Source organism: Notamacropus eugenii, chromosome 1 (genome assembly GCF_028372415.1).
Source record: "Notamacropus eugenii isolate mMacEug1 chromosome 1, mMacEug1.pri_v2, whole genome shotgun sequence".
NCBI classification, from domain to species: Eukaryota; Metazoa; Chordata; class Mammalia; order Diprotodontia; family Macropodidae; genus Notamacropus; species Notamacropus eugenii.
This window is the reverse complement of record NC_092872.1, coordinates 126,310,176-126,331,262: the sequence shown is the minus strand read 5'-3', so window position 1 is coordinate 126,331,262 and position 21,087 is coordinate 126,310,176. Positions and strand designations below refer to the sequence as shown.

The 21,087-nt window shown below is 41.6% G+C and overlaps 1 protein-coding gene across 2 annotated transcripts; it reads left to right on the top strand.

Annotated features, from left to right (window-relative positions):
• The first annotated feature begins 1,174 nt into the window (after positions 1-1,174).
• CIAO2A (cytosolic iron-sulfur assembly component 2A) lies at positions 1,175-20,082 on the top strand. Of its 2 annotated transcripts, XM_072613554.1 has the most exons (6): positions 1,625-1,882; positions 8,404-8,589; positions 10,346-10,510; positions 17,516-17,565; positions 18,240-18,285; positions 19,588-20,082. In XM_072613554.1, exons 2-6 carry the CDS (start codon positions 8,544-8,546, stop codon positions 19,683-19,685), a joined length of 405 nt encoding a protein of 134 aa, XP_072469655.1. In that variant the 5' UTR covers positions 1,625-1,882; positions 8,404-8,543; the 3' UTR covers positions 19,686-20,082. The 2 variants fall into 2 exon arrangements, with proteins under 2 accessions (XP_072469648.1, XP_072469655.1); XM_072613547.1 differs by lacking the exon at positions 8,404-8,589 and having other exon boundaries at positions 1,175-1,882.
• The last annotated feature ends 1,005 nt before the right edge of the window (positions 20,083-21,087 follow it).

The window sequence follows — 21,087 nt, the reverse complement described above, 5'->3', positions numbered from 1 at the left end:
ATTAGATTTCAATGGGAAAGGGAAGGCCCAGATGAGGAAAAATCTACCAGTGCAAGTCAATACCTTCTCTACAATGAAGTCTTAGAAAAAGTTATCCATACCAGGAAGAAGTAACTTGCCAGAGTTACAAAGTTACTATATGTTACAAGGCAGAACATGAACCCAGGCCCTCCTGACTTTGGCCAGAGTTACAAAGTTACTATATGTTACAAGGCAGAACATGAACCCAGGCCCTCCTGACTTCAAGGCCAGCTCTTGAACCACTATTCCACTAAAAAACAACAGCAAAAACCTATGATGCTTCTCAGCATCTACTAGGCTTTTAATATGTACTTCATCATTATAAAAATTAGTAATCATCTTCTACTCTCTGCTTAAAAGGGACATTTTGGGGTTTTTTTTTTGTTTTTAAAACGGTCATCTTAAAATAGCTCCAGGATGAAACATTACATTTACCTCAAACATCTTTTTTTTAAAACTATTATGTGAATAGGAAGAAAATTACAATTCTAAAACAAATTTTATTACACATCATCTATTCTTTGAATTCCTCAATTAGAGATACTCCAGTATCCTCTTTGCATAATCTGCTTGTGATCAACATAAGGAAAATTAAGAGGCAGATTACAGCACCAAAATGGAAAATCCAGTAGTATTTAACACACTGCTCCAGCTTGCCTTGCGATTCAAATAAGCAAACCTAACAGGCGGGTTGCAATATCAGAGGGAAAATCCAGCAGAATGTCACTTTCTTGAAAACAGGGGCTATTTCATTTTGGTCTGGCTACCACATAGCAGGCACTTGGTAAATACTTACTAAATCGAATTTTTGAAATGTTTCATACGTTCCCAATTGCACAATCATCTAGAGCGTCCTCGCTACGGTCAAAAATGGTTACAGGGACTGCATAAATTAAAATGTTGGGTTTGAGGGTGGGGGGATGGGAGGGGCATTTTATTTATTTTTGCAGAACTGATGATCAGGCAAAGACAATCAATTCCTGAGAATGTTTAAGGAAGCGGTGAGGGCCCCGCGGAGGAGTGTGGCAGAGAAGGTCCTGGGCAGGAGGACAAACATAAAGAGATGCTCGTAAATCTCCCCCTCTCCCTTGGCTAGCTTGGTTCCCAAAAGATTTAGTTAGCATAGCAACGGAAACCCACTTCCGGCCCTGCCAGGAAGTGAGAAAAAGGTTTCCCGGAAATGGCTCCCCGAGAAAGGGCAGCGGACTCCCTCCAGGTTCCACAAACGGATGCTTGTCTCCCATTGTTGTCTCGGGAATGAGGACCCCGGGATGCTTGGAATAGAATGAGAGGAGCGTACATTCTCTTTTACATTACAGTCGGCCTCTGGTAATGGTGTGTAGGCACTCGAGATCGTGGAATTTGCGAGCTGGTGACGAGTAGAGAAAAGCTAGATTTCATTCAGGAGGGAAACTACAAGTCCCAGAATACACCGCTTTTCCGGAAGGGCCTTGCGTTTCCCCACACTCCGCACGCCGGATGGGAACTCCCCCTCCTCCACCATCTTCACACCCCGGATCCCCGCTGACATGAAGTAAAGGATTTTGGGAACTGTAGTCCCCAGTGGAACCGCTCCCTATGTCCTTAGCGCGCCCGAACCTCCATTCTCCCCTCCCCACGACCCTTAGACTTCCCAACTTCACCGCCTTGGGGCCAGGAAATTGAAATATCTCGTCAGGAGTGGGGGGAAGACGGTGGCTCGGGTGGGACCGACGCCAGGGATGGCGGAGCGCGAGGATGGAGCAAGTGTCCGGGCTGCTTTCCTGGGCGCTGAGCAGAGTCCCGTGGCTCTCGGGCCGCTCTGAGCGGGGAGCTGCCCGGCAGCCCCGGATCATGGAAGAGAAAGCGCTCGAGGTTTACGGTAACTCCCCACCCCCGGGGCTGCGCTTGGCGGGAGGGGGCGGAGGGGTGGGGGGCTCTGTGTGTGCGCTCGGGGGTCCGCCCCCCGCCCCCGAGGCTCCTTAGCCCTCCGTTCGCGCTTCCCGCGCAGGCGCGCACTCTGCTGAAACTGAGCGGAGGTCCCAGAGATACTTTGTTACCAGGAGCTGAGCTCCAACCTCCAGCTCCCGCCGTGGGCGGTGCCAGGTCAGTCCTTGCCTGAGGGCTGTGCTGAGCACCGAGGAGACGAGGAAAAGCCCGAGATCCTCCACCTCTGGATGCTCACTTTGGAACGGGAGACTGTGCAAAACGAGATGGGCAGGCAGTCAGCCGAGGGGGTCCGGAGGAACTTCTCCGGGAAGGCCGGAAGCCACGAGGTGCAGAGAAGGAGAGAGAGAATTCGAGGCACGAGGACTCGGGTGGGGGGGGCAGTGTGGGGAGACTGCAAGGAGGCCACGGCCTCTGGATCTGACCAGGTGAGGAGCAGTAGAAAACCTGCAAAGGTAGGAGGGGACCAGGTGGTGAGAGGCTGTGAATCAAATAGAGGATTGTATTTTTATTTTAGGAATCAAGTGATGATAAGGAACCCTTGGAATCTATTGAATGAGGGGGTGTGTGTGATATGGTCACATGTGCTTAGGGATTGGGGATGCAAAGACAATGATAAACAGTCTTTGTCCTCCACAAGCTAAATCTTCAGGAGAATACAGGATGTAACTGGATGGCTATTTGAGCAGGTAACAAACAGTTGGAGGGAGGTAGGGATCAGGAAAAGTTAGGAAGTGGCGCCTGGGATGAATTGTGAAGGAAGTCGAGGTTTCTTAAAGGTGGAGGTGAGGATTCCATTCCAGGGAGGCCCAACAGCCTGTGCAAAAGGTGTGGAGCCATGAGATAGATTGCCAAATGGTGGCAGCAGAAAGTAGGTCATTTTGGCAGAAACATGGAGAGGGTAAACGCGTTGGTCAAAGAGTTGGTACTTTATGCTGCAAACAGCAGTTATTTAAGCTTTTTGAGCAGGGGAGAGACCTAATCAATTTGGAGTGTAGTGGGCAGTGGAAAGAGCCTTGGGTTTGGAATTGTATGACCTATTTAGTAACCTTTTATTATATTTTTCCCAGATCCATGAAAGCACCTGGCTTCCTGCTCAGATTTCCTCTGCTTCGTGGTTGGGCATTCAGATAATTTGTTTAGACCACTCTGTTAAGATCATTTCTCAATGAGAATCATCTATGGCAGGAGTTTAAATAAATAAGTTCTCCTCTGCCCTCAATCTCCAGTGGTACTTTCCAACTCTCAGTCTAAATGCATGCTCCAAGTTCTGTTCTTTGGAGCCTGGTCGTCCACTTATTGCTTCTGCTTCTGTCCTGTGGGCCCTCTTCCAAGTGACAGGCCTTTAAGGACTTGAAGAGTGCTCTCATGTCATTGCTTTCTTAATGTAGCCCATTAAAATTCCCTAGATGTTTTTTACGTATAATCTGTTGTGTAGTCATACCTCCCCCTGACTTGTGAAGCCAATTTTCAACTCAACAAACACTTATTAATCAATTGCTATCATCAAGGTAATGCTAGGCTTTGGGAATACAGAGACAAAAATGAAAGTTCCTGTCCTCAAGGAGCTTAAATTCTACCAGAGGGGATACCATTTATAAACAGAAAAGTAAGTAAAAGGAATTTCAAGAGGGAATGAGAATTAATAGCTGATAGGATCAGGCAATCCTTCTGTAGGAGATGGCATCTTAGAAGGAAAGTAGGGATTCTTCAAGGTGGAAGAGAGGAAGGAGGGCATTCCAAACATAGCTAGAACGTAGTCACAGAACAAACTGTGGCACTGGGATAGAAGGTGGAATGTCAGGTCCAGAGAGCAAGGAGGAGGTCCGTTTGAAACAAAGAGTTTAAGAAAGAAAGTAATAAGAAATACATTTGGAAAGGTAGATAGAAGTCTTGTGGAGTACTTTAAATGCCAGGCTGAAGATTTTATTCTAGAGGCAATAGGGAGCTACTGAAGATATTTGAGTAGGGGAATTACAGGGTAAGATCCTCATTTTATTAATAGCAGTTTGGCAGCTGTGTGGAAGATGAGCTGGAGAGGGGATGGTGACCCAGTTATGAGGCATTTGTAATAAATAGTCCAAGGACGAGATAGTAAGGGCCTGAGCTAGAGGAGTGACTATTTGAGCGAAGAGAAGGAGATGACTTTTAGAGAAGTTGTGGAGGTAAAATCATCCAGACTTAGCAACTAATCAAATCTAGAGGTTGAGAGAGAGGGGAGAGTCAGAATGTTTCCAAGACACTAAACCTGAATAAGGGACATTTGCAGGAGGAGAGGGTTTTGAGGAAAAAATGGAGTTCTCTTTTGGACATTTAGAATTTCAGATGACTTAGTGATGCAAACTAGATAGATAGGGTTAGTGATGTGAAAGTAGAGTTGGAAGAGATGTTTGGGCTAGATATCTGGATTTTGAAGTCACATTTGAATGCGTTTGAGCTGGTGAAATCAGCAAAAGGAAGATTGATTGTAGGAAGAGAAAAGGGCATGAGGCAAAATCTTGAGGAATACCTTAAAATAGGGATTGGGATATGGATGAAGACTTGAAAAGAACCTGAGAAGGAGCATTCAGACAGGTAAGAGGTGAACCAAGAGAGACCAATATCACAGGAGTCAAGGGAAAAGAGAGCATATACAGGAAGAGGCAGTGGTCAGTAGTTCAAATGGAGGGGACAGTAGTGATTTGGAACAGCTGCTGTGGGGAATATGATGGAGGGTCATTGAAGAATGATGCAATAACGATCTCCCAGTCGAGGTTAGTTTGTGCCTGTCAATGTCCCAGGCAACTCTCTAAGGTGAACTTTCATCTGTGTTGGCAAAGGAGATTTATACATAGGGAGTTTCCTACAGTAATGAAATCCCGGGTCCAGACAAAGCAAGGTTGTAGTGGATCCAGATGCATTATTGTATAACATTCCCCAGCAGCAAGTGATTAGGACTACCAAAAGGGGATGGAATGGGAGGTTGGAAAACCAGAGGTGGGTATTGATTGGCGAGGTGAAATTTGTGATTGAGTGAGGAGATCAAGAATAACTAGCCTTGCTGATTGCTTGGTCAGCCGTAGGATCAAAACTATAATGAGAGGGAACTGAGGCTAAAGTAGGGTTGTTGGGAAACAATGGTGAGGAGTGGAGAGGACCTGGAGGTCATGGGGAGGGTGAAGATAGATTTAGGAGCAATCCAACGGGAGAGTAGGTCCACAAGCGTTTATTCAGTGCTCACTATGGGATAGGCACTGTGCTTATTGTTGGGGGATACAAAGAAAGGCAAAAAACACCCCCAAATCACTCCCAGCTGTGAAAGGAACTCAGTCTAATGAAGGAGACAACATACTATGTTTAGCTATGTTTAGAGGCAGCAAGGTGGCTCCGTGGATAGAGCATGGGGCCTGGAGTCAGGAAGACCTGAGTTCAAATGTGACCTCAGACTCTCATTAGCTATGTGACCCTGGGCAAGACATTTAACTTCTGTTTGCTTCAGTTTCCCCATTTGTAAAATAATAGCACCTGCTTCCTAGGGTTGTTTTGAGGATCAGATGAGATAAGAATTGTAAAGTGCTTGGCCTAGTGTGTGGTGGAACTTTAGTTGAGACTTGAAGGAAACTAGGGAACCCAGGAGGGAGAGCGTTCCATGCATGCAGCACAACCAGGGGAAATGCCTGGAGTCAGGAAATGAAATGTGCCATGCAAGAAATAGCCAGGAGGCCAGTGTCACAGGATCACAGAGTATGGAGAGGGGAGTAAGATGTAAGACAACTGGAGAGGTAGGGAGAAGTCAGTTACGATGGGTTTTAAAAGCCAAACAAGGGTTTTTATATTTGACCCTGGAGATAATTGGGTGCCACTAGAGCTTTTTGAATGGGGTCAGAACTGTGTTTTAGGATCAGTTTGACAGCTGAGTGGAAGATGGATTGGAGAGAGTCTATGTGGTAGACCAGGAGTGTGGTGATGAGGGCCTGCATCAATGTGATTACAGTGCCAGAGGAGAAAAGGGGGCATGTATGAGCGATATACGAGAGCAGAGATGACAGGACTTGACAACAGATTGGATATAGGGGTGAGAGAGACCGAGGAATTGAGATTACAAGGTTCTAAGCCTGAGTACTAGGAATTGATGGTGTCCTTGTCAGTAATAGATAAATTACAGAGGAGAGAGTTTTAGGAGGAAGTTAATGAGTCCGGTTTTAGACATGTTGAGCTTAAGTCTAATAGTTATTTGGAAATCCCAATTTATAGGTTAGGAGGGAAATTAGAGCTGGATAGCAGTAGATCTGAGAATCATTAGCATGATGATCATTGAATCCATGTGAGCTAATCAGATCACCAAGTAAAATAATATAGGAGAAAAGAAAAGGGAGGGCCTGGAACAGATCCCAGGAACAGTAAGGAAAGAGCAGGATGAGAAGTTAGGATTAGAAGAGGTCTTTCAGAGTTATGGACCATATAGATAGGTATAAGCAGTGGTGTGACCTTGAGTATGACCTTGCCTCTCTGTAGCTGAGGTATAAAATAGACATCTGTGACTCTTGGAGGGTGAGGAACTGGGATGCCCGGGTATCAGACATCAGCAGTGTGTCTGTTGTGAGGCAGCAATATGGGCAAACAAGGTTGTAAGTCAGGCATAGGATTTTACGTTTTTCTTTGTTAAATTTCATGTTATTAGTTTTGGCCGACATTGACCTGTCATGATATCTTTGAACCCTAACAAATGTATTAGCTAGCCCTTCCAGCTTTTTCTCATACTCATATTGGATAAGTACTCCTCTGATCCTTCGGGGACTATTAGATTTACTTTTTCAACTCACTGAAATGCTCTTAATTCTGTCTTCTAACTCAGCTCTCTAGAGATCTTGTTCACAAAGACAGCATTAGATGCTTGCTAAAATCTAAGTCTCATAAAACTGGCATTTCTCTGATATACCAATCTGGTGATTGTCAGAAAAGGAAATGAGGTTGGCTGAAGTTCCCTTTTCTAAATCCTCACAAATAGTCGTCCTACTAATACATTCTAGAATCTGGCCAGGAAACAAAGTCATGCTCACTGTCCTGTGGTTTGCATATTTCATTCTCTTCTCTTTTTAAAAAACCAGAACAACATTTGCCTTTTTCTAGTCCTTTGATGGTTAGGGAGTTCCACTTTCTCTCAGTCACTACTTACTTATCCTCTTGTTTACCCTGAACTTTCCCATATTCTTTTTTTTTTTTAAAATCTCCTCCTTAAGGCTGTTTTTGGGTCATCCTTAGCTTTCAAGAAATGTTTTAATAATTCTCTTAATGTCACTTCTAAATGGCTCCTCCCCACTATTCTCTGTCATAACAAATAATTATGTTAAAGGAAAATGCATCAGCACATTGGCCATGCCATGCTTCATTCCATGATTGCAGTCTGCCATCTGTCCACTAAGAGGAGAAAGGAGGTAGACAGAGATTCTTTGGAATCAAGCTTGGTCGTTGCATTGATCAGAGTTCTCCTGTCTCTCAGTGATACGTTCTTCTGCACTATTGTGGTAATTGTGTAAGTTGTCCTCTTAGTTCTGCTTACTCTAGTCATTTCTTCATACAGGGCTTCCCGGTTTCTCTGAATTCTTCACATTTATTTTCTTCTGGTGCAATAAAGCTTTACTCCTTTAATAAACCACAGTTTGTGCAGCCGTTCCACAGTGGATGGGCATCTACCTTCTCTCGATTTCTTCACCACCTCAGCTCAATATGAACGTTAGTCTTCCTGACGCCTTTCTTGCACTGTTTGTGCCACACTGTTGTACTTATTCTCCATTACTTGTCCTTGCTTTTCCTGTTCTATGCTTATTTTTTTTAAGACCCAAGTTAGTTGCTGAGTTTCTTGTGCATTTACTGTAGTCTCTTTAGACATCTCTCCCTTTCTCTTTGCATCTTCAGAATTTCATTTTTGAGGACTTCCAGTCTTGAGGAATTGATTTAGGCTGGTGATCTTAGCTGTCTTTTCTTCCAAGTCCTTTGAGATCTTTGCCAAAATGTAGTGTACTTGTCAGATAGTATACTTGGCTTTCCTCCCATCTGGGAGACTAGGTAGTACAGTGGATAGAGTGCTAGACCGGCAGTCCAGAAGACTTATTTTCATGATGGCCATACTAGCTGTGTAACCCTGGGCAAGTCACTTAGCTCTGTTTGTCTTATTTCCCCATCTGTAAAAGGAGTGAAAGAAGGAAATGGCAAACCATTCCAGTATCTTTGCCAAGAAAACTCCAAATGGGGTCACAAAGAGTCAGACATGACTGAGACAGCAATGTCATAGGTGGTAATTCCGCCCCCTCCCAAGCTTCCTACTACTTACACTTCAGTGACTAGTTTCTCCTTATTTCTCAGAATATTTCTCAAAATATTTTCCTTGTAACCCTTCTCCTTCTTTCTGAATAGCAAAATTATCATTATAACAAGTAAAGATTGTATATTAAATGCTCTAAGACGCTTACGTTGCAGAACAGGACCTGACTCACATCGACAAAAGAAACTCACCAGGAGCTCTCGGAATCAGGGGCCCCGCTCTACGCTTGACAGGATGAGCTCCAGGAGATGTCTGAATAAATGAAGCCCCTGGATCACCTGTCCCTGTTTGATTGATGATGCTTCCTGGATTTCTTCTCTCTCCCCTCTCTGGGTTTAGGTGTATGTTTTCATGGTGCTAATGTTTCTCTTCTCCCTCCGTTGATCTTAACCCAGATCCTGTCGCCTGTGTTTCCAGATTTCCTCACATGAGCATACTTCTCAGTATACAGTTCTTCCCCTCCACCATTTTATGTATTTTGTTCTTTTGAATAAGGTAGACTGTTCCACAGCTATATTCTACCAAGTCTCCGTAAGGTAGAATTTGCCTCCTTTCATTAGGAATGTAGCCCATAGACTTGGAGCATTTGTGTAGAGGTATTTGAAGCCATCCTCAACAGTCTCCACTCTTTCAAGTCTTTAATCTCCCCATCTCCTAGTTCTTTCCCTATTGCTTTCAAACATAGCCAAATCTCCCATATCCTTAAAATTTCCCTTCCTTTTCTCTGCCAAATTCTACGAAAAAAGTTGCTAATGCTTTCTACCCATTGTCTCTAAGATAAAAATACAAATTTCTCTGTTTATCTTTTTAAATCCTACATAACTTGGCCCAGACCTATCTTTATAGCCTCATTAGTCCCTCCCATTCTCTGTGATCTACCCGCAGTGGCCTTTCCCCTCTCGCCCATATGTAGCATCTCATCTCCCATCCCTTTGCTCTGTGCATTTCCCATGTCTATAATGTACTCCCTCCTTACCTGTCTCCTGGAATCCCACTCTTTTAGCATTATCTTCTGTGCAAAACCTCTCCTGATTCATTCCGACTCCTGGTGCCTTCCTTCTCAAACTACCTTGTACTTAACTGCTTTGTGTATGTTTCATTTATTCACCTTATGTCTGCATATGCATTTGTTGTCTGCTCTATTAAGCTGCTTGCAAGTAGAGATTGTTTCATTGCAGGTCCTTGTATCCCTAGTACCTAATATGATAACTAGCACATAGTAAGTGCTTAATAAAAGTTTTTTAATCAGTTGGCTTGTTGATGTTAGCAGGGAAAAAAAAAACCCCATCATATAATACTATTTTTTAGAGCAAGGCAAAATTACCTTTCCTTCTTTTGTGACCTTGGGCTAGCTACTTTTCCCTGAGCTTTAATTTCTTCATTTGTAAAATGAAGATATTAAACTAGATGACCTTTGAGAGATCCCTTTCAGCTCTACATCTGTGATCTTATGAATTCCACACCTGAGTATTAAATCTTAATTTTTCATCAGCTAAGAGTGATCTTTTCTTTAAATTTTAATGTGTCTGGCCATTCTTAGCATTGCATATTTCCCCTTGGGCAGCAAGGTTGCACAGTGAATAGAGTGTTGGGCCTAGGGTCAGGAAGATTCATCTTCATGAGTTCAAATCTGGCCTCACTGTAACCTTGGGCAAGTCACTTTACCCTGGTTTACCTTAGCTCCTCATCTATAAAATGAGCTGGAGAAATGACGAACCACTCCTTTGCCAAGAAAGCCCCAGATAGGGTCACAAAGAGTCTGAAATGACTGAAACAACTCAGCAACAACACTTCCTCTTGCATGTGTAGCTTTTTCATTTTCAACCTAAAGGTGAAAGACCTCCCAAAATTTAAGATCCAAAAAACCGGACATGATTTAACAGCCCAAGAAAACAATGCTACTTAAAACAGCTGGCAAAAAGAAATCTTTTAAAAAGAAATTAGCAATGAAAGTGTATGCCAGAAGCCTGGTTAGTTATTACATTGGTTGCTTAAGAGAGCAGAGAAGAAGGTAGTACAAGAATGACAAAGTTGTTGCTTGGTTTAGAGTATTTCTGTCAGTAATTTCTGACGCCTTTTCTGTGATACATTTTTCAGATCTAATTCGAACCATCCGGGACCCGGAGAAGCCCAATACTTTAGAAGAACTGGAAGTGGTAACAGAAAGTTGTGTGGAAGTTAAAGAGATACATGAAGAAGATTATCTGGTTATTATCAGGTTCACACCCACAGTACCTCATTGTTCTCTGGCCACTCTTATTGGTAAGCTTAAAGTCCTTCACAATCCTTACCTTTAAATTTTAACTTTAACTGAGTTAAAGCACCAGAGCAGCCTTGCCAATACTCCCCCTGCCCTTGGGCTCAGGGTACCCAGTGACACGTAAATGGAGACGAGTCTTCTACCTTCCTTAGCTCTGAATGTTGGAGTAGAAACAAGAGTGTCTTTTTCTCTTCTGGAGCCTGCTACTGTTGCCACCGCTGTCCCCCTCCTGTCATCTCTCGCTGTGGTTACAGACTCTTATCAGCAAAAAGCTGCATTTCCTAGAGCATTTATGGACAGATCGGGTGATTGTGGTGTGTTTGCCACTGGCAAGGCTGTTTCATTGTTTAAGATTAGCTATCTTTGGTTCTATGTAGCCGGTCTTATGAATATATGCCATCTCTTCTGAGCTATTTACTCTGTGAAGAGTGCATGTTCAACATTATTCAGTCATGTTTTTCTAGTTCATTATGACAGAATTGCCATTCATCATTTTAGTTTTGCAAATTTAGTTTCCAGAAGGAGTTAATTAATTTTTCAGAAAACCGCCCTTATACTTGCTAACTGGTTCCCAAATGCTATGATCCAAACTCTAAGGAATATACTCTTCCCAGAACTTGGGTAGTGACTGTCTGCTTCAGCTGCCACAGATTTATAACCATGGATCTCTTTGTATCGGATCTGTGGATCTATGCTTTGTAGTAAAAATAAATCTCTTGATCAGTACACCTAAAGGTAAATAAATATCATAGAACATATTTTCCAAATGGACTTATAAAGCATCCTCACTGTAAGACTCAGGAATTTTTCTCCACTGTCTATTTAGTGGCTATTCTTATTGTCTTCTTCCATACCTGTTCTCAACTTAATAAAAGCAGTTTTAGGCTCCTTTTAATCACCAGTTTTACTTTTGAATCAAAAGCCTCTGTTGATTGGCATTTGTCCTTTACCTTGTGCTAAGGATACTTTGATGTAAGGAATCATTTTTGTCATAGCATCGAAAGACCTTGGTGTAGTGTCAGGGGCACTAAATTTGAAGTCACATAATCTGGTTTGAAGTCATTTCTGTGCTACTTACTAACTGGTTGGGCTAGATGGTTTCTGACATCCTTTATGGTTCTAAATTTGTGATCCCAAGACCATAGATTTTGGAAAACGAGATTTCAAAATGTTCCTAGGAAGGAAAGGCAGGATCCTGTGAAATAAATTCTACAGGTGAGATAGAAAATTCTCAAGAATGAAATTATGAAGACACAAGGGGAGGCAATTCCATTGTGATGGAAGAAAAAAGATTTTTAAAGATACTGATAGATACACACAGGGAGCCCACTAACTAAATTATGTTTTTTAAGATGTATAAAAGATGGATGAAAGGACAGTTAACAGGATGAATTTAAGTAAACATGGCACAGTCCTGCAAAAATAGTCTTGATACTAAAGCACAGAATGAGTTGAGAGGTTGCCAAGGAAAGATAAGGACAACAAAAAGTATTTTTTAAAAAGCTATTTGGAGAGAAAGAGGAGAATCAAAGCAGGGGTAGGACTTCTTCTTGGAGGATATGACGCGGAGAGCTGACCAAAGTGGTCCTTTCTTATTTCCATTCTGATTTTCTCTCAAAGAGAGTGGCCTTTGACTTGAAATAATAGAACAAAGATGGTTAATAGGGAGTTAATACCCAGAATAATTAAGGAAATATTAATAGAGCTTCTGATTGCCTTTGATAAATTCAAGTTACCTGTCCCTGAAGGAACCAGCTAAATCACTGACAGTGATTTTTGGAAGATCATAGAAAATGGGAGAGAGATATCACAAGACTGGGGAAGAACAAATAGCTTGAGTTTCTTTTTCTAAATACATTTTTATTTTGTTAATATTTTCCAGTTGCATGTAAAAAATTTTAGCATTCATTTAAAAAATTAGTTCCATGTTCTCTCCCTCCTCACCCCTTGAGAAGACAGATAGTATGAGATTCATTACACATGTGAAGTCATGCGTAACATTTCCATATTAGCCTTGTTGCAAAGGAATACACAACAAATCCCAAGGAAAATAAAGTTTAAAAAAACAAGTCTGCTTCAATCTGCGTTCAGAGTTTATTAGTGCTCTCTCTAGAGGTGGGTAGCATTTAATGGCTTGATTTTCAAAAGAAGGAAAGAGAACAGAATCTTCAAGATATAGGCCAGTGAACTGGACTTCAATTTCTAGGAAAATTCTAGCATGAATCATTAAAGGAATGCTTTGTGACTGAAGAATAAGAAATTATGATTATAAAGACTTCATCAAGAAAGACTGATCTTCTTTGCTCTTTTGGTAGGGTTACTGAGCTTATACGTGAGAGTAATGCTGAAGAAAGTGTAGAAAGCTTCTCATAATCTCATGCTATTGTGGAAAAGTCGGAGAGAGGGGGAGGGGATCATACAATTAGATAGGTTCAGAACAGGTTGAATGGTTCAGTGTCAGCCTGGCAGGAGTCCTTGAGTAGAGTCCTCCAGATAGTCTTGCTTGACCCTGTGCTGTTTAACATTTTTTGTCTGTGCCTTGGCTAAAGGTGCAGATGGCATGCTCATCAGATATGCAGACAGCGCAAAGCTGGGAGGGGTGGCCGACACTCTGAATGACAAAATCAGGGTCTTAAAAAATCTTGATGGACTGGAAAATCTAGTCTGAAATCTAGACTGAAACTAATCCTGTGAAATTTAATAGAGAGAAATGTTAAGTCTTGCACTTGAGTTCCAAGCTAAACTTCCCAAGTAGAGGATGTAGACAGTGTATTTCAGTGGCAGTTCTCCTTCAAGGACCTGAATTGAGGGAAGCTAGTAGATTGCAAGCTCAGTCTGCGCCAACAGTGTGTGATGGAGCACCCAGAAAGGGTAATGATGACTGTTGATTTTGGGATGTGAATGTAATGGGATGTTACTGGTCTCTAAGGTGATGAATGGGAAGAATATACAGAATCATAGGAAGACTTCTGCAGACTGATGCAAAGTATGCAGAACCAACTGAGGTATTTTTTCCTCTTTTTTTGTCTTTATTATAAGGAAGGGGATGGGAAGAATATATTGGAAAATAGAGGTGATAGTCAAACTAAAGCTAGCAAGAATAAACGTCAAAGGTCTGTAATTTCCATTAGTGTAAATGTTTTCCTCCATCTACACAAATCACAGTATCTCCACACCTTAATAGGATTTCTTTGGAGGTTTCTGTGACTGAAAAACAAACAGCAAACAACCTATCACCTGATGGCCTCCCTTTCTGGTAATGACCCTCTTCATCCTTTAGCAGGGCTGGTCATTGGGCATCTCCAGGCTCTCCCCTGAGCCTTTCAGGCTTGGTGGGACTTGCCGGAGCTTGTGCTCGTAGACCCAAGCTCAGATTCTTGGCTTGACCCTCTCCCTTGTTTATAACTCGGCATATGATGAAGGTGTTTACTTATCAACCCTGACTTGCTTGTACCCATTAGTGATATCCCTTAGCACCTGTCATGTTTATAAACTGCCACTGAAACTTTAAAGAAAGCTGGTGCTTAATTACTACTAAACACTTTAAATAGAACTTGAACAGAAAATTAAACAGATTTAATTACACTGGTTTTATAATTAGCTGTTCAAAGTCAAGAGCTCTCTAAAGCACCCTTGCTTATTATCCCATAGAATGTTGTTGTGTAGTTTAAAATAAAGTTCTTTTTATTCTAAACTTAACAAATAGCAACTAAAAGAGCACTTATATAAATGTAGTAGAATTCAGTGTGAGGTCAATATGTGAAATGGCTTGTGTCTACTATGTACAACTTTTTAAAAAAATTGTGTAATCCTACGTGTCACTTCAAATGCTGTCCTGTTTGTCTGTGGCTCCCTTGGGCTTTCCTACTGTTCTCTTTTAAGCATTAAAAAAAATCTTTCCATAGCCATCTTTTTTTTCTTTTTCTTTCTGATTTTGACAACCCCTGTCCCTAGCTCCCCTCTTGCTTTTAAGACAAAAACTTTGTTTAAAAATATGCATGGTTAAGCAAAACAAATTCTCACATCGACTGTGTTCTGCAACTTGAGGCCATCCCCTCTAGTTTCATTAGGAGAGTTCATAGAATAAGAGGCAAAGAAGGAAGGAAGCTGTGTATTAGCTAGCTGCTTATCAATGTTTTCCTTGTTATCTAATAGTGTCTGTGGTATTAGTTACGGAAGAACTTAAATATTTAAGAAGAAAAGGAAGCGATGAGATGAAAAAAATATATAGCACTCAGTGAGTGGATATTGGTGGAACAGCTAAGACCACCAGAGGAAATCTGCAGCATGGAGGGAGGCAAGAGTGAGTGACCACTAAATACATTCTTAACCTTGTGTGTTAGCTAAGAGACAGGTTAGATGTGGCAAATGCGTGATCTGATAAGAGCAGCACTGGGGTTAGAGACTGAAGACCTCACTTCTAATGCAAGTTCTGCTGCTTACAAATCATGTGACCTTAGGCAACTCTCTTGCTTCTCTGGGCCTCATTTTCTTTGTAAAATTGGGGGAGAGGGGAAGATTGAAATGGATGACCTCCAAGTTCCCTTCTAGCTCTAAAAGTTCCTTTGTTCCTAAGTCACTTACCCTTTCTGGGTCTCAGTTTTCCCTTCTATAAAATGGAATTAAACCAGGTGATCTCAGAAGGCCTTTTCAATCTTAAATGTTATATTTGGAGTAGCCTCTGTTGTCAGTCTTCAGTTTGGAAAAGTTCTTGCCTGGGGTATAGTCTCCTGTGTTGGAGCATGACCAGGAACCTCCCTGATTGACCCAGCTGTGTGAATACATGTCAGGATATTGGAAAGTGGTAAGTCTGAATCGCATGGATGGCTAGGTTATCACATATATTGTGTCAAACAGAAGTTGACCCAGATCAGTGATCTCCAGCGTAGATCTGCAGGCCACGCTGCCGTTTGTGAAAGAGTCGAGTGGACCACAAGTGCCTTTGGGTGTAATTTTGGTGTGACCACATAGTGTATAGAAGCACTTTCCAAGTTAATATTTTATTCTTATTCTCCCTACAGTTGTAGTTTCTTGATTATCCTTTCACTTTTCCTTCTCATCATCATTTATATCAGAAATAGGCAGCAGACAAGGGAAGTGAGATTAAGGAAGGGGAAGGGAGAAGGGGAGTGGTGAGAGCCATCAGAAACCTTTCTCCAGGCCACTAAACCACAGCTTAGATAAAGTCCTGTGTAAGCTAGCCATTTGGAAGGAGATGGTATTTCAGATTCTTACTCTTCTCAGGCAAAGAGCAGTGCAGTTACTTTAGCTGGCACTTTCCACAGGCCTTTAATAACTATTTTTACAAAGTCTTTTAATCAGGTCTTTTGTAAAGCCCTTTCAGGGGTCTTAGTGTGGGGCAGTATGGTCATTGTTGAAATTTGGTGCTGAGAATATTGTGTTAAAATGGCTAACATGCTGGATTGGCTTTTTATGCTTGGAAGTAGATATTAACGCCCACCTGTGGTTGCTCCAGTGAATAATTCTGGAGAGGGACTTGTCCAAGGAGGCATTCACCATGGTTGAACGAATCTGAAATTACCAAACAAAGGTAGGGACAGATACATTTGGACTGGAAGGTAATTTCATCCCATTCTGAACAAGAGATACTGCAATTGAAATCAGGGGCTATTTGTGATTCGATTAGACTGTGTCGTCTGAGGATAACTCATTTGGGAAAGGGCGCAACCTACTTTGAAACTAACCACGTACATTGCTTTTCAAGTCATCTTTTCCTGCTGAGTTGGGTCTGTGCTCCCAGCCTCCTCATTTGCTCATTTCTTTGTGAATGATTCTGGTAGCGTAGCTAATGGTACTTAGACCAAATGCACATCGATTCCACGATGCTCTAAAGGTAGCAGGCCTAGAATTAGGACGAAGTGGAGCTGTCTTTACTTGTTTGAACCCTGAAAGTTTTTCTGACACTACCACCTATTAAATGCAAGAATGTCTGCATTTCTCTGAGAAACCCGACTGGGGAAGTGGAACTGGTGTTATACCACCCTTGATCCTTTGTTGGATCTGTGACCTCTTCACTGTGGGGATTCCGTTCAGTGGTGTAGATTACCACTCTTTTGTATGTGTGATTCTTATTTATGGATTAAAAAGAAAATCCTCCAGAAAGGACCTTCCCAATGCACTGGCTCCTTCAGTATTTCATGAATATTGTGGGCTGCCCACCTCTAATCCACACTTTGTCACTACATGCCTCGCCACTTCCTTTTCTAGTTCCTGTCTCTTGTTATCTTTGACATCACTTCTCATTTACCAGTCATCTTTGCTAGTATAATAAGCTAACCTTTATGTAATATATATGAATAAATACCTTATATAATACGGCATTTTATCTCATTTCGTCTGTGAAGATCAACCCTGTGACACAGGGGCTGTTACCGTCCTGTTTTACCAAGTTTAAATGGTTTGCCCAGGGTCACAACTAGTTAGCGTCAGAGACCGGATTTGGTCTCAGGTGTTCTTGACTACAAGTTCAGCAGCCTGTCTGCTGTGCCATCTTCATGTACTGTTACATGTAGCCTTTTCATTCACAGTCTGTGTGCATGTCATTGTCACCTACTTTAAATTTCTGCAACCTGAAAATCTCTGTTCATGATTTGAGCAGTTTAGTGTAAGTTGTTCAATTGAGTGACCTTATGTGGTTAGGCCAGATTGATTAGATAAATGTTGAATACTCTTTTATTTTTATATGTTTGCCCAAAGAACATCCAGTAGAGAACGCATTCATTCTGAATTTGTCCTCTGTTGCCGTAGAGAACACCAGATTTGTCAGATTTCTTGTGACTTTTCTGTAGCATGTGGAAGCTGTACGTGTTTGTCTCTAACTTTTACGTGGTCCTTAATTGATTAAGCAGCTTAGGATTAGTTGCTATCAGTGGCACCCACACAGTATGCCTCTGGTGGAACACCTGGCACTCCCTGCTGTCACAGAGTCACACGGGCTGCTTTGTTCAAAGCTTTTCACTAGAATTCCTTCCTCTCTTTTTTCACAGGGCTTTGCTTACGAGTAAAACTTCAGAGGTGTTTACCTTTCAAACATAAGGTAAGGAAGAACATTTTTGACCAGCTCCTCTAAATGGCATTCAGGTTCCCAGGCCTTGTTTACTTCTCTGTAACTGATGATAGATAGCTCATGTTGCCATCATGTGAGTGACCTGTGAGCTGGTGGGGTTTGAACTTTTATCAGTCATCTAGTGCAGTGACTAGTGCATCTGATGCCCCAGGCTCACAGATAAGGAATGAGGCCAGTGCTGCATCAGTAAAGTAGCCCCTCTAAAAAGAGGGTCTTGAGCCACAGAGTCATTCCCTGTGGTCCTTTCCCGCACTAACATTCTTTGGTGCTGTGGTGCTATCTCTCAGGCCAAAAGCATGTATGTATCTAGTCACATGGTTCACCCAGAAGTGAATAGTAGACTCGCATGTTTTCTGCATGTTAGAAGTTCCTTTTGTTTATCACGTGCAGTCTGCCTCGTTATTTGCCAAAGAATTTGTATCAATTTAATGAATCATTCTTGATGACTGTTTGAAAAGCTGGATTTTTAAAAAATCAGTAATTTCCAGAAAAGAATTGCAGTACTGAGGGTTTGAGTTTAAACCAAAGTTACACAATTCTTTACTGGCATAAATAGAACTCAGATCCCCAGATTCTTAACTTATCACTTGTCGTGTTGTCTCTAAATGCTTTAATGTTTGTGTTTAATTGTTTTTTATCTCTAGTTGGAAATCTACATTTCTGAAGGAACCCATTCCACAGAAGAAGATAGTAAGTGGTTCTGAAACATGATAATAATGGACATTTTAGTCTTTTGTAGTGAATACTGAATCATGCAAATAGCCAGCAGGTATTTATGGGGTAGTTATGAATATGAAATAACAAGGCGTGTATTGGTTACTCTTTCATTGGTGGAGAAACTTAAGGCATTTTGAAGCTGGAATTTTATCCATGGTAACTTAGAAACCGAGTAAGTCAGGTCCCAGATTGAATTGAATTTTGGTCAGTTCTGTGGCAAATAGGAGCCATGTGACATTAATGGAGAGAGAGCTGAACTTGGGATTCGAGGTCCTGGGGTTAATAAGGGAGGTGGGAGGTCTGCCACGAACTGTGAGACCCTGGGAGAATCACTTGGTATCTCTGAGTCTCAGTTTTCTCACAGGATTGTTGTGAGACTTAAATTCAATAATAACTTGTGAAAGGACTTTGTAGACTGTGAAGCCCCAGGGCCAGCATGAGGCGGTTCCTTCCCCTTTATTAGAGAAACGAGGAGGCCTTGTTAGAACTCAGGTGACCTTGAGTCTGTTCAGGCTGGGTTTTTAAAAATTATTTTTTCGTAATTGACAAATCTGTAGTGTAGTGAATGTGAATCTATGTGACCCAGACCCAGAATTCAATGGAATGTGCCTTTTTAAAACAACATGTTTGGAGTAGTAAGAATAATAATCCGTGTTAATGTCGTTTTAAGGTTTGCAAATCAATTCTTCACAGTAGCCTTATTAAATAAATAAGGCAAGTTCTGTCTTCATTTTGCAGAAGGGGAAGCTAGGTTTCAAACGGTTAGACAATTTTTTGATGGCGCACCCAGCCACTAAGTGTTGGAGCCTGCTGTCTGTGGTTTATTCCACTTACTCTTTCCTGCCTTTGGTGTTGTAGTGTGCACTATGCTCAGTTAGCTGGATCCCTGGGGCTACGCTTTATTTTCTAAAAGATTCACTTTTACCACAAATCCATGAAACCCAGCCAGTGATAGGAAAATGATTAATTAAACTCCTGAACCAATGAAATCATGAGTCCTTTGGAATAGCCACAGGACCTGGTCTAAGTACCTGGTATGTAGCAGGTGCTTAATAAATGCTTGTGGATTGATTATCTCAAACAAAAAAAGAAAGACAAGGAGTAATTCCACCTTGACCACCCCACCAGGAAGGCACGTAGTAATTGCATGGTGTGGCAGAAACTGAAGTCAAAGTTTGAGTTATAAATGCCCAGATCATTAAGTACTCGGATTCCCTGGGTGTAACAGTACTGTTGATGCTTTTATCAGTTAGCTTTTCTCTTTGCATTTTGCAGTAAATAAACAAATCAACGACAAGGAGAGAGTAGCAGCTGCGATGGAGAACCCCACCTTGCGGGAAATTGTCGAACAGTGTGTCATTGAGCCTGATTAGCAGCTTTTCGGAAAGTCACCAAATTGTAATCATTTGATATATTTGTTTAACTCTTTGTTAAATAGATGCCTTTTTGTTTATTACTTGGACAGTTTGTACCTCCGAGCACTTTTTTAAAAGACCATTTCCCAAGTAAGACTTAATTATAAGGTAGTTTCTATTATGTTAATGTATGTAACATTCTCAGGTTTCATCACGTTTGATGATCAGACAGAAGAATATTTTCTAGTTACTGTGGATAAGACACACTTTTCAGATGCCCCTTCTGACACCACACTGTTCTTTGGTAGATCAACTGTCCCTGCTGTACACAGACAAATCAGGCTTCAGTCATTCCTCTGTAAAAATAGAAATAAACTGCAGATGATCCTTATAATAAAAGTGCCCTTTCATTTCAGTGCTTTTTGAATTTCTGAATAAGAGTCTGAATGTTAACACGCAGAAGATCTTCCTAAAATATTGGCTCTGTTGATTTGTTTACTTGTGATCTAAGAAGTTGGTGTTAACCCAGGAGCTAATTTCTAAAACTACAGGCAGTGAATGTAGTTAAAAACGAACGAGCGGTCTGTGGTCTGCATTCAGTTTTAGAACATTTGATGTTTCAGAGGAGTGGAGGGCGTCTTCAAATGAACACATTTCCCTCATAGTATTCAGAGTCTTCCTCTCTCATTTCATCTTTCTCCATGTGCCCTGTTTCTCTTAAATTTCCCTTTAGGCACCTTTCACTATTAGTCTCAGTCTTGTTTGGAGAATTTCTTAATTATTGCATCCTTAATCAGTCAATACTTCAAGAAATTAATTTAGAAAGAAATTAATTCATTGGAAGAACAAATACAGAAGCTTAAACAGTTTGACCACATAATGAGAAGATGAGACTTAGTTGAGAAGACCCTGATATTGGGAAAAATTGAAGGCAAAAAGAGAAGGGGATGGCAGAGGATGAGATGGGGAGCATCATGGAAGCACTGAACATGAGCTGTGGCAGACTTGGGGAGACAGCGGAGGATAGAAGGGCCTGGTGTGCTGTGATTCATGGGATCACAAAGCGGCAAATCTGCCTGAACAACAACATGCTGACTGTTTTTCCCTTTTCTCCACAAAACTGAAGATGTGATTGTCAGAGTAACCATTTTCTCTCAATATAGATTTCAGATTTGCCCTCTATCACTGTGTCTCCACATCCCCTATTCCTCCTAATCAAAACTTTCCATTGGGTCTTCCAGTTTCTTTCAAATCAAGTTTTAATCAAATACCGGCCTCCATGGCTTTCTAAAAAGTATTCCTCCTTTTCTTTCCATTGTCACTCACTCTTCTTCCAATTGACTTTACTCCAGACAAAAATACCTTCATCAGTCTCCAGTCGCTTGCAGCGTTGTAAATTGAGTATTGGGCCTGAGAAGTT